Genomic DNA, 13,977 nt, shown 5'->3' with positions numbered 1-13,977 from the left:
TTTGAGAAGTTTACAACTTCAACCCCTTGAAAGCTGTAATTTTCGCATGTTTTGGCCTAATGGGCCGAAAAGCCTAAAATTTGGCCCATTAAGCTACAAATTACATTTCTAGCCTTTAAAAGAATATGATATTCATAAAAACATTTATTTTTACTGTTTTTACTCTTTTAGTCCTTAAGAAAACCGTGGATGGCAAATTTTTAACCCAACTTTTGTTTATTTGACAATTATAGCCTAAAAATGAGTTTTATGTTGCTATATGTTTGTTTTAATCTTAGAGGGTAATTTTCTTAACTTGTTTAGTGTAAGATGTTCTAGATCATGTCTATCTTCCTTTTATATCCATAGATATCGAGATTTCCATTTTTTTGTTACATATTTATCACATAAACACATGAAATCACACATAACATACACATACACATAGACTTACACATTTTACTTGTATTCTCCCCCATAAAACATATGAAAACCGAAAATAGAGGGGTATGAACTCACCTTGCTTAGTTGTTCTTGGTTTGAGGAAGAAATGAGAAGAAGTTGAGGTGATTCTCGGCCCTAGCAAGTTTCTTGAGAGGTCTTTAGGCCAGTGGCGGAGCGAGGGTCAACGTAAAGGGGTATCCCGAACCAATGGGTTCGGTTTCTTGGTTTTTCAGTTTTCCAAACTCAGTTTCGGGTTTAAACCCAAACTCATTCAAAGGTTTAGCTTATTGAGAATTGAGAAGTTTGTATTGCTTATATAACAGATGTATAGGGGCTATGTTTCATTTTATGACCGATGTGGGATAATTTTAGAATTACAAGAAATAAGAATAAAGTTGAAGGGATATATGATAGAAACTGATAAACAAAAAAATTAGCACATCTCAAGCCCAAGATTCGAACTTCCAACCTCTAGAAAAACACCATGTTGTCATAACCAACTAAACCAACTAGAGCTTTTGTTAATTTCTCGCAAAACACATTTATATTAAGGAACGCAAAATAAACGAAATTTTTCGGAAAAATTTATACTACTAAAATTTTTTTGAGGGGCATCCCGGGATACCCCGGGATCCAATGTGGATCCGCCTGTGCTTTAGGCTTAGATGGGTTCTAAGAAGCATGATCATGAATTTGCATGAGTTAAGATGAGATGTTTGATGAAATATAGAAGTTAAGCCACGGATTCAAGTAAATACTTACCAAGAATGATGATATTAATTGATAAAATCCTTGAAGACACACACCAATGCTCGAAAATTTGGAGAAAAAAGGAAGAGTTCTTGAGAGTTTTTCTTGTAAGAGTTTGATGAAAATGAAAATGGTGGTGGTGTGTGGTGCTCTCGGCCGTAGATAAGGAGAGAGGGGAGGGGGATGAGCTTGCCTTGATACATGAACTTGGCATGGATACATGAGGGATATAACTTAGAGGTATGTTGGATAATCATGAGGTGTTAACTTAAAAATCAACTCTCTTAATCTCCTTCTCTTATATATATATATATATATATATATATATATATATATATATATATATATATATATATATATATATATATCTTTACTATATTATTAAGGATATTGCCCATTTCTTGAAAATTAAGAGGTACAACATATATTACCTTATGTACAATAATATTAAGCATATCACCAATCTTATACGTATTACACTACACGGATCATATATGTATTACACTACATACTACACAGATCTTAACCTAATCTCCTAAACACGGCCGCCATTAAAGCAATTCTCATCGTCTCCACCAAAGATGCAGTGATCTCCACCAACGTCTCCCACCGAAGGTCCATGGCTGTCGACTTCAGCCACCAAAGATGCAGTGATCTCTCTCGCCTCTCTTTTTTCTCTCTTTCTCTCTCTCTCTCTCTCTCTCTCTCTCTCTCTCCCCCCTCTCTCTCTCTCGATCGCCATCAGAATGAAATGGAAACCCTAATTTCAAATTGTCGTGTATTCGAGATCCCTACAGCGAGGTATCTCCCCGTTTACTGTGATTACAAACTTACACACCTCACGACCACACCAGATTGAGAGGACTTTGCCGAAACCCTAATTTCAAATTATCAGCGATGGCTAAGCGCGAATTTTCAAGCACATTGAAGAACTTGAAGGTAATTATAAGCCAATTCTTGATTTTTTTCAGATACTATTCAGTCTTTACTATGCATAACTTTTTTCTCAATCCCCGATTTTTTAGTTGCCTGATTGTGGGTATACGTTGATTGTGGTTATGAGAGATGTGGTGGTGGTTATGGTGCTCCTCGTGGTGGTTTCCGTGGTGGTCGCCGTGGCGGTTTCAGTAACGGAGATTCAGAGGATGGCGACCGCCCACGTCGGCCATATGAACGCCGAAGCAGGACAGGGTGTGGGTAAGTGTTTCAGTTTTCAAATCTGTTTGATATATTTTTACTCTTCCTTAAGGAGTCGCAAGATTCCATGGGATTAGGCTGGAATTGGAATTCAATTCCATTCTAACTTGCAAATGAGTATGAATCGTTGGATTTGTCTGGAATAGGAATTCAATTCCATTCCAATCCCACATTTGGTTGCAATTGTGTACAGAGTTCATTTTCATTAGATTTCACAAAATCATTTGATAAAATTAAATTCCCAACATCTCCTTGTTGAAATTACTCAAATTCCCTTTTCATCTCATGTATAGGAATGAGTTCAAATGCGAGGGTGCTGGTCGTGGGAACTGGGGAACACAGGCTGATGAGATTACTCAGTATTATTTTACACTTCCCATTTAATTTATAAATCCCTTAGTTTATACTTTTATATATTATTTGCTTTCAATTAGTAATCATTATTATATTTGTTCACAGGGAAACTGAAGAAGTGGTGGTTGAAGGGGAGAAAAATGTGGGCTCTGATAAACCATTTGCTGAAGAAGAGGCAACAAATGAGAAAAAGGAGAATGCTGCAAATGAACCCGAGGATAAGGAGCCTGAGGATAAGGTGATTAATTACTTGTTATCCCAATAATAAGAATTAATAATTCTAATAATGTCATATTTCTATTCAATAGTCAATACTAATTCAAATTTTGAGTTCAGGAGATGACTTTAGAAGAATATCAGAAGGTTTTGGAAGAGAAGAGGAAAGCTCTGGAGGCACTTAAACAAAGTGAGTATTTTTGGTGTTATATCAATACCCCTTTAACAGAAAAAACAAAGTGGGTATTTTCTTTTGTCAAAGTTAAGATGTTTATATACTAATTTGGGGTATTGATGTGTATGTTTCGATGACTTTGAAAAGTAGGGGTATTAGCAAAACTTAACTACACTATTTACAATTTTGTCCCCTGAAATAGTTTCCTTAAAAATGGAGCTATAATGGTTTTTTCTTCCTTAAAACCATTTATAATTTTCACTGTTCCAGCTCAGCAGATCTTCCTCCAAACCACAAAAGGAGAGTTGGTAGCAGAGTATAAAGGAATCATCCAATCCAACTGCATTGACTGTCTTGACCGCACAAACGTCACCCAGGGTCACATGAGTCTATATGTGGCTCTCTCTTTTTCTCAATGTTACCGTTTATTTCTTTCTTTCCCACTTTTTCATTCATTTTATGAGGTTATATGTATTTCCCTGGATATTTCAGTGTAGTTGCATTCTTTTAATCATTTCAAGTTTATATTATCAGAGTGATTATTGGATTAGTTGTCTTCTTGTTGTTGCAATTAGATGTTTGTTTAGATGTGTCTTGGTGCAAATTATATTGATAAGAATTTTGTTTTATTTTGTGAATAGAAACTATTTTCTGTTAGGAATCTATTAATCAAAAGGGAATTATTTGTCGCCGCTGCATCGCGCAGGTATCCTACTAGTATATATATATATATATATATATATATATATATATATATATATATATATATATATATATATGGGCCGAGAGGGAGAAAGAAGAGGGATGGAATGGGCCTTTAATGCTTGGTTCCAATAATAGGAGGTCCATTTTGATGGTTTTCGGCCTATTGGGCCCTTAGAGGTGTTTACGGCCCAATTAGAATGAAAGAATGGGTTTCATAGCCCATTAAAGCTAATTAGGTTAGTTATGGCCCAATAAGGTCCATTAGGGTATTTTATTTCATTCTAGGCCCATTATGGCCCAAAATGTTAAAATAAATGAAAGTGGGTCCAATTAGGTTCCATTTAAGAGTCCTAAGCCCAAAATAGTCAAATTGGGAGCTTATTGGCCCATTAGGCCCAATAAGGAAATCCTAGTCCAAAATGGACTTAAACCGGGATTTCTAGGGTTTCTAATTCTTTGTTGACTATTTGAAATGCTTGTATAGAGTGTTTGATGGAAAATTTGTTGTTATTGAATAAGCATCATACATGATTTCACATTTTTGGTTCACTAATGTTATCATTGTTGTTGTTACATGGTATAGAATTCCTAGTTGTGACATGTTTTGTCTCCCTGAACCTGATATTCTTTATATTCATTGTACAATAGTGATAAACTTCAACTTTGGAGATTAAATGGGTGAATTTACACCTTCTATTTGGTAGATGATGTTGATTGTGGTTTGATTACACTTCTGTTATATTATTAAACATGTTTGGTTATAGTTTTATAGCTGGATTAGATTATAACCAAAAAATGTTTATTTTTGTTTATTAGGTATAAAAAGTTGAGACCTTTTTGCCCTTTTTCTAACAGTTTGTATTGCTTATTAGAGAGTTGGCTTACATTTTCTACCTCTTCCTGAATATGTTTCCCAAATTTCACCTAGACCAAATTATGACATTTATACCCTAATCATACGCCTTACAATCTCATCACTTTTTGTATATTACTCATTTCTTATTACTAACTTTTAAAATCTTTTTTTTTCTTAACAAATATGGTCTAAATAGCAGGTTTTTAGGGGAAAGTTTTGGGTAATAGCAATACAATTTACCCTTCATTCCTTAGCTAAGTTCTAATTTTCCACCAAGGCTTCAAATTCTGGTGCTTCAATGAAATATTTCGGATATCAAGGTTCTAGATTGAAAGTTTCCAACATAAATCTATGACTCAATAAATGCAACATCCTATAATGAGTGCAAAGGTACTAATAACAATACTACAAAGGTGAGAATGTTGTTCAATAGAAGAAGGTTTTAGAAGTCCATGTGGAAAAGGGCATGTAGAATTCCTAAAATATCAATTTCCATTATGAACTTGATGAAGCTATAAGTTTTTTTTTTCATTTAACGTTATCTGGATGTATAAAGCCATAGAATCCCTTTTTATGTTTTGCTACCTGACAACCTAGACTAATGATATGTTTGTAGCTTCCAAAAATTCAAAACAACATTTACAACTTCCAGTTGATCTTCTTTTGTTAGGATGTTGATGGTCGCTCTATGCTTTTTGAATAATTCATTGAGGTTATATATAAATTGTTGATTGAATGGCGAGAAAATGAGAATGATGTTCAATTTTTGTTGCATCTTGGAACTAGATAGCATCCTATGAATTGTTAGATAACAATAATTAGTTTTGAGTATTCTTCTGTAAATGTATTCATTATTGACCTATATGATTTCACAATAACTATATACATTTGATTCAACACTATTTTCATTCACCCAAATATGAAATTTTGAGGTAAAAAATTGTTATTCATGAAAAATTTTGCGTTGAAAGGGAAAGATCGGTTCAATGATATAAACTTTTTTTACTTTTCGTTAGACATAGGACATATTCGGCAAAACTAGCGGGTAGCTTGTAGCTTGTAGTGTTTTCTTAAATGCTACATGAAGTAGCATTTAGATTTGGAGCGTTTTGTTTAAACTAAACTAGAAGCTTTCAGTGCCGAACGAGACTTTCTGTTCAAAACAGAGCGTTTTGTCAAACGCTAGAAGCTCTTAAACGCTCCCAAAAACTCTGTGTCGAACACGCCCATAAGATAGTATTGGCGGCCGATTTTAGGAGATGTTAGCCAATATCTTTATTTTATTGATTTGTTTGATTAATTATATATTATTTTATTACAATTCTTAACTTTTTAATCAATAATAATATTTTCAAATTTAAATTTCGTTTTTATTTGCTATCCTTTTAATGTTAATAAGAAAATATAAAAAGTATATTTTGTCTACAGGTTGATGTACTGGGTGTGGAAGATAGTTTTTCTTTATTTTTAATGTCGTTCTTTATTTTTGTTACTTTTTTTTTTCTTATTGTTGTCATTGATTTATTTAACCAAGCTGGTTATGTTCCTATTGAAGATGATATTTGTAACATACCAATGTGAAACATCCCAAAGATACAGTCTAAAAATTTCATTTTAATTCATTAATAAAACCATAATTATCATTCAACATAGAAATATCATAAGTCGTGTATCTCAAAAATATCATAACATCTGTCAAATATATCATAGTGTAAACATCCTAGGTTGAACAAATGGTGTGTGCACTGCAATCATCCTGAGCTCTTCCCTTTGCTACCAGAAGTACCTGAAACCAAAACTGAAAACTGTAAGCACGAAGCTTGGTGAGTCTCCCCAAACTACCACATACCATACAAATAATCATGCTACTAGGAGATACGGGCCCCGCCCACACTCCGCTGACTACGAGATACGGACCCTTTAAAACGTCTGAAGGGACACCCTGAAGGCTTAGGAGTACCTCATATTCATCAAGCTCTAAACTTTGGGGACAAAAAGGAAGAGAACAAGGCTTTAATTAAGATCTAAAAGAACATAAGCCAAGTTTGGAGCTTTATACCTCCATATGGTGCACAATGAAAAGGAGATGTTGGATCCAAAGTCTTGATAGCAAAGCTTACTCCTTGAAGGTCCTTCACAACAAAGGAAGCACACAATCACTCTAAAAAGCTCAAAATGCTCAAAATGAACTAGGGTTTTCAAAGAGGGTCGATCTTGAGATGGAGGTTGGTAAAGGGAAAGGTCTTGGGGCGATAATGGTGTTTAGATAGTGCACAAACCCTAATTATTATGGTTTTGGTCTTAACCATGTCCTCCCGACATACCGGAGTACGAGCAGCGTACTGGCATGGGACATAGTACAGTCAACGTACCAAGGCGTACGCCCCACATACTCGAGCAACACCTAAAAGTCATAGATTTTGACATCGGGGACCCTTCTTGCAACAAATCAAAACTCAAGGGTCCAAAATCAAACCTAAAAAATAATAGATGTTACACAAATTGGCTTGGATTTTTGTTTACTCGGCATTCTAAAATTCGTTACTTCATTACTTTAGGTGGAGCTCCAATTTCTTAGAAAATAAAGAAACACTTTGTAGTGTCAAGGTCATCTAAATATAGAGCAATGATTGCTATAGTTAGTGAAATCTTGTGGCTCATGTGGTTACTTTCTCATGTGGAAGCATCTCAATCTGGGCCTAATTCTCTTCACCATGATAACGAAGCGGGTCGTCATATTGCTAACAATCATGTCTTTCACGAACGAACAAAACACGGGAGATGGACAACTATTTTGTATGTAAACGAGTAGAATCTAGATAGATCAAGCCACTTTACATCAATAGTAAAGATCAAGTTGCTGATATTTTAACTAAACCTCTTGGGAAGGATCAATTCCAGCTTTTACATGACAAGCTTGGTGTTCGAGATCTTCATGCTCCAACTTGATGGTAGTGGCAGATGTAGAATGTTATAAGCGGGGTGCATAGACTTCACTTGATTGTAGGTTCCACCTTATATATTTTAGATAAAAAAATATTTGTTTGATATGTTTTTATAGGTGGTCCCACTTGTGTTTGGTTGGCATCCTTTCAAAAATTACAACTTTGTTTCTTTCTCCGAATATTTTCTAAAACCTAAGGCTCGAAGGTATGTAGCGGGAAGGGCGAGTGGGAAGGTTACCCACACCTCGGAGGAGCAATTACATTTCAAAAAACTTCACCCTTATCACTCATGATCTTATTCAAGGTTTACATATATAAAAAACCGGCCAAATTAAATGCCTCTATATGGTGCTATATAATAAACAAAGGCTTCAAAGTGCTCCTTTATGTGATTTTGCAAACATTTTTTATACATACAAATTTTCAGTTTTTTGATCTTTATACATATATACCACATTTTATGTAAACATAAAAAAAAAAATATAAATATGGATCACATGATCCATAGCAAAAATGGCTTTAATTTCTTGTAGCACCTTCATATGTATCTATACATAACCATACTCCATAACTTGCTACAAATCCAAAAAAGGTGGCAAAAATCTCCAACCATTTTCTGTGTTCTTCTGTTTACTGCTAAATTCTGTACAATTTTCACATTGTATAATAACTGAAAAAAAAACGTATTTTTCGTGTCTACAAATTCTCATACTGTCTGGAGAATTCGGTTCTCTCCCTCCTTGGACATCTTTGGTGGCTCTCTCATCACCTTTACCCGAAATGCCACCTACAAAATACATGTCAAAATAACATTTGATTAGATTCAAACAAATAGTCAAAATGCATCTCTTTTTTTAATAAACTATGAAGTACTTGATATTAGGGCATGTTGTTTACCTTTTTATTCGGACCAAACTCGAGAACATCAGACGGATGAAAGCGAGCAGGGAAGTTTGGAGGCACTCTATATCGCCTATCTTCATTGCTGTAAGTAAAACAAAACAGTTGGATTTTTGAGATATTACTTCATGAAAAGGTATGCTAGATTTGCATAAATGTGTGATATGTAGGCTAAAAGAAATTCTTGTCATGAAAAGATGCAAGATTTTCATAGATGTTTGATATATATGTAACGAACATAGATTTTTGAGTTATGAAAAGAATATTTACATGTATACAAATGCATATACATATACATGAAGATCAGATTATTGAGATACTCCTTCATGAAAAGAAAAGAATTACATGTACAAATATCCATTGACGTGAAAAAAGATCAATATTTTTACATAATCCATCATGAAAAGAAGATTTGCAAGTATACATACACATATACATATGCAAAAGGATCACATTTTTTAGATAGTCCTCTTAAAAAAGATACTTACATGTACACATATATATATATAAATATCATTTTTTTAGATGTCTCTACATGAAAAGAAGATTTAGATCTATACGTATGTAGAAAGATCACATTTTTGTGATACCCCTTATGAAAACAACATTTACATGTATACATACGCATATGCATATACAAATACATATACATATGTGAAAAGATCACATTTTTTAGATGCCTCTTATGAAAAGAATATTCACATGTATGCATATACATACACATGCAAAAAGATTAGATTTTTTGAGATACCCCATTATGAATAGAAAATTCCCATGTATACATACACATATATACGTATATTTATACTTACTCGGTGATATAGGTACCATGTTCACTCCTTAAGTCAGTCACAAAAAAGGCACCATCTTTGCAACTTATTCGAGCATGCAATTTTGAAATCTAAAAACAACAAACAAAACCAATAATTAGCAATGAAGAAATTAATAATAATATCATATCAACCATAAATACCACAAAAAATTCAAAACAAACCTCTGGTGAAGAGATGACTATTGAGTTTCCAGGTATACTTGTGTGAGGTACACTCCTACAATATCAAGAAACACTACTCTTTAGAACAAATTCATTCTAATTTATTTTTAAAAAATTTTGTAACTTTTCATCAACTTACCCAACTATACACGGTTTTTTCTCATCACGGCTTAATGAAATTGGGTCAGAACCCACATTTTGACTTCCAACAGGAAGCAAAAACCATCTAACAAAAACAAAAATTTTTGAAAATTAAAATTAAAAGAAAATATATTGGATTTAAAAGTGTATTTCATGTGAACGATTACTCACTCGCCACCAAGAATGCGTTCTATAGCATCATCATCTTTAAACCAGTTTTGAAGCTCATCATTTGCCTTCATAACATCTTTTCGTGTTAGTAGTATTACTTTGACTTTTGAAAGTCAAACAAGCTATTTTTGGTTTTGAAATTGATTCAGAAATATCTAACTTTTGAGGAAAAATTAACAACAATATCAAAAGGCATAATAAGTAGTATGGATTTGAAAAGGAATTAGGATTAGAGAAGTTTAAAAGTAGAAAATAATAAAAATTTAGCCAACACATGTTTGACTTTTTCAAAGTCAAAGGAGGGGTTAACTTACTTTATCAGTGAGTCTACACTGCTGGGGTCTCCCTTCAAGATTTGCACTACAAAAGAAAATATATATAAATTTTTTGTTTTTTGACCTTTTTTTATAAAGAAATCTAGTTAATTTCTATAAATGTCACTCACCCATTTCCACCAAGAACCCAACTAAGCATCAATGGCATTCCAATAGTAATGAAAAATCGTCCACCAACACGTCCCGGATGTGGGATTCTGAAATTTGTTAAAAACTAAAAAAAAAAATGTTATACACAAAAAAAATTTGTTTCCAAATTAGGGTATTTGTGTAATTTGATTGGTGTTTTGAGCTCTTACTGATAATGGACCAAGTCCAACGCCTAAGTAAGCTTTGTAAGTTGATGCCATTATTGCAGCCATTCTTGCTAATCCATGTATAACTGCAACACGTAGTCTTCTTGCATCTTCATATCTAAAGAGATGAAAAAAGGCGAAAAAAGGGAGAATTTCTTTTAGATTGTTAATATATGAACTAAGGTTTCTTGATTGAGTATATTATAGATACCAAGTTTAAATTAGAAAAATAAAATGATTAAAAGATTTGTTACCTCCTTAGAGAAGTGGCGATATCTACACGAGCTCCTGACTCGATGCTTCGACTCCAAGCTTTATCAAGCTCAAGGGCTAGTTGATAACTATCCTATTATTTTAAAAAAATAAAAAAATAAAACAAGTGTTATATGGATAAATGTTATAAAAATAATATTGAAAAAAAAAAATGATGGTGAGCTTTGGGAAAATTGAAAATGTGTTTTCCCTAACTTTCTCGGTTAAGTCGTTCTTTCTGTTGCATTAGGTCAAAAAGAAACACAAGCTTATATAGCTTATTGGATTAAGATCTATCTCATTAAGTCCATTAAATGAAAAAGAAATAAAAACTAAACTAAGAAAATATATCTAAATTAAAAATTAGTTCATTAAGTAAAATAATGTTACCTCAATTGCCATGCAACCTCCTTGACCCAAGTTAGGTTGCATTGCATGGACTGAGTCTCCAAGCAGTGTGACACGACCCTTTCCCCATGTAAACTTTGGGGTGCGGTCAAATATATCTCTCCTTAAAATCGCTTCTTCGTCCGTCGCAAGCAACAAATCCACCACATTATCACACCAACCGCCAAAGATTTCAAGTAATCGCTCCTTTTTACCTAAAACGGTTACCGATAAAGTTGTTAATCATTTATGCAAAAGGGTTATTCTTCTGACAACCAACAACCCCTGAGCTAGCCCACACAACACCAAGAGGATCACAAGAGATGTAAATCTCACACACAGCGGCCCATTAGGTTGCTGACAAAGAGTCCAGTCCACATTGGAATTGAAACTCTTACATTGCATCTGCTGAGAGTCGAACCTTTAGCCGTCAATGCAAGTATCCAACTTTTGAGTTTAATACATGCGAAAAAGTTCGAATCTTGAATTAACCGATTTTATGCAATCCAAATTTATCTTGATTAGATATTATATATAACCATTTTCGGAAAAAAAATTAAAAAAAAAAAATTACCATTAGGTTTATCGGAACCGCCGGCTGGTTCGTTGTGAAATGCATACCATTGCATTTTTCCACCACCAACATCGGAAGAAACAAAGTATTGTTTGTGCCCCAAGAACACCCGATACCTAACAAAAATACACAAATTAATCAACAAATAAATAAAAATGTAAACATAAAGACAATAAAAGGAGACAATTGTACCCAACGGTGTCAATATCCGGGGGAATAAAATCAGCAATCCCAGTGTAACAAGTGTAGCCCGAGTACGTCACATCCTTAGGCCCAAACAAATTCTTCCGTACCTATTTATATCAGTAACAGTAAATCAGTATCAGTAACAGTAAAAGTAAAAAACGGGTATTTAACAAATTTTCAATTGTACCTTTGACCATATTCCATCAGCACCGACTAAAAGATCACCTTCGAAACGTTCTCCACTTTCAAGTGTCACAGAAACCTGAATTAGAGCATATCTCGTGAAATTACGAAAATACCCATTAACTGAATACCGAAATTAATTAGAATCGAAAGAAAAAAAGGTTAAAGATTCTACTTTTTCACCATTATCCTCAAAGTCGACTACATTGCTACCATTTAATATAATTTCTTCCCCAACAGCATCTGCTAGAATCTTTTGTAATGTCATTCGACTTATAACTCTAGTAACTGGAAGACCCCTTTCTACTGCAGGAGTGAAAGTATCAAACTTGCAATACCTGATAATCGGCTTTATATATCAATTACTGCGATCGATAACTTATCTAATTCACAAATTGTAATCAATTTTATAAATTTCAAGTTCCGAATTGCAATAATTCGATCAATAAACACAGAAATCAGTTGTAAATATGATATGTAAATACGAATGAAATGAAGATCGTAAAAGGCTTACCAATTACCAGAAACGCCGTCAACTAATCCGTTAATTCGTTGACCAGTGATGCAACCAGCTTTCATAACTTCATCAGCAACGCCAAAATCAATCGCTTCTAAAGCAGCTAAAGCGTTACTTTGAATCTGAATCGGACCTCGATACTGTCCTTCACCTCTAATCGCACTCAGATCTCTCTCAAAAACCACAACTTCGAACCCTTTTCTCTTTGCAGCTAACGCAAACACCAACCCGCCAATTCCACCTCCCGCCACCAATACTCTTACGTTCTTCTTCTTCTCACCACCTCGCTCCGCCGCTTGTGGTGGCGATTCTGCCAGTACAGCTTTAACGTTTGAAGAAACACCGAGTTTCTTGAACAACGACGAAGACGACGACCACGAACCACTTCTGAATTGGTGGTGTTTGGAGTGGATTGAGTGGAGGAATTCAATTGGGAGGTGGGTTTTTGAGTGGAGTGTGGCTGTTGGGTTGATTGAACTGCAAAATACATTGCAATTTGCCATTTTTAACAGGTTTCAAGAGGGAATTTTTTTAGAGTTTTTATCTAGTTTTGGAGAGATTTTGAATGGATGTGTTGAATTAAATGGGGATTGATCAATTTTGGGTTGTGGTGGTGGGATAAGTGGGATTGTGAGTCGATCCAAAATGGAGACTTGGAAGATGGAGAACCAATTATAGAGATTCTTGAAGGCCATGTGGCAGTGTCTTGTTATTCAGTTTCTTTTTCTATTAATAGAAATATCTTTGTGGCGCTAATGTTGTATTATTATTTTCCATGGGGTTATGTGGCATGGGTTAATTACATGTATACCCCTAAACTATGTCTTAGTTTACACTATAGCACTTCATATATATATGCCCCTGAACTATGTCTTAGTTTTCAATATAGCACTTCACTAATGAGTTTTTATACTTTAAACCCCATAAAGTCATGATTTACACACCTATAACCTAAACGATATTTAAAAATAGTTTTTTCTTTAAAGTTTTTTTATTATTTAAAATATCTATTTTAATAGATAATCCAAAGCATTTAGTATTTTTCTAGTATTTTATTTTTATTTTTTTTAGTTTTTATCCATTTTAATTTTAAGTAAAAACATAAATAATTTGAATATATCTCATAAAAAATTATATCATGAAAAGGTAATCGTTAGAAAAATAGTAAAGAATAAAAACATCGTAATATATTATTTAATAGTTTCTTATTTATTAATATGTTGATATCCACTAACTTTATGTTTTATAACTTAAAGTGTGGATTTAAAAATTGGAAAATTATATTAGGGTAATTTAAATAACATATGAGAACTATAAGACACATTAGGTAGTTTCCTAAAAAAGCTTTTTAAAATATTAACTATTTAATTGGGTTTATAACAAATATATATATATATATATATATATATATATATATATA

The 13,977-nt window shown here is 33.5% G+C and overlaps 2 protein-coding genes across 2 annotated transcripts; one reads left to right on the top strand and one right to left on the bottom strand.

Annotated features, from left to right (window-relative positions):
• Window positions 1-2,655: 2,655 nt before the first annotated feature.
• Window positions 2,656-3,612, top strand: LOC145035823 (RGG repeats nuclear RNA binding protein A-like). Its single transcript, XM_078984332.1, has 4 exons — window positions 2,656-2,729; window positions 2,830-2,962; window positions 3,061-3,130; window positions 3,386-3,612. The coding sequence occupies exons 1-4, from the start codon at window positions 2,656-2,658 to the stop codon at window positions 3,610-3,612; spliced, it is 504 nt and encodes a 167-aa protein (XP_078840458.1).
• A 4,492-nt stretch (window positions 3,613-8,104) lies between these two features.
• ABA1 (zeaxanthin epoxidase (ZEP) (ABA1)) lies at window positions 8,105-13,196 on the bottom strand. The gene is made up of 16 exons (XM_078985599.1): window positions 12,555-13,196; window positions 12,216-12,378; window positions 12,045-12,119; window positions 11,864-11,964; window positions 11,672-11,787; window positions 11,101-11,312; window positions 10,713-10,804; window positions 10,462-10,576; window positions 10,273-10,376; window positions 10,142-10,187; window positions 9,828-9,892; window positions 9,655-9,741; window positions 9,516-9,570; window positions 9,334-9,422; window positions 8,519-8,606; window positions 8,105-8,408 (listed from the first exon to the last, which is right to left on the bottom strand). Exons 1-16 carry the CDS (start codon window positions 13,058-13,060, stop codon window positions 8,328-8,330), a joined length of 1,995 nt encoding a protein of 664 aa, XP_078841725.1. The 5' UTR covers window positions 13,061-13,196; the 3' UTR covers window positions 8,105-8,327.
• Between the last annotated feature and the right edge of the window lie 781 nt (window positions 13,197-13,977).

Source organism: Lactuca saligna, chromosome 3 (assembly GCF_052625555.1).
Source record: "Lactuca saligna cultivar CGN05327 chromosome 3, ASM5262555v1, whole genome shotgun sequence".
Taxonomy (NCBI): Eukaryota; Viridiplantae; Streptophyta; class Magnoliopsida; order Asterales; family Asteraceae; genus Lactuca; species Lactuca saligna.
The sequence above is the reverse complement of the archived record's forward strand: the minus strand, read 5'-3'. Positions and strand labels throughout refer to the sequence as shown.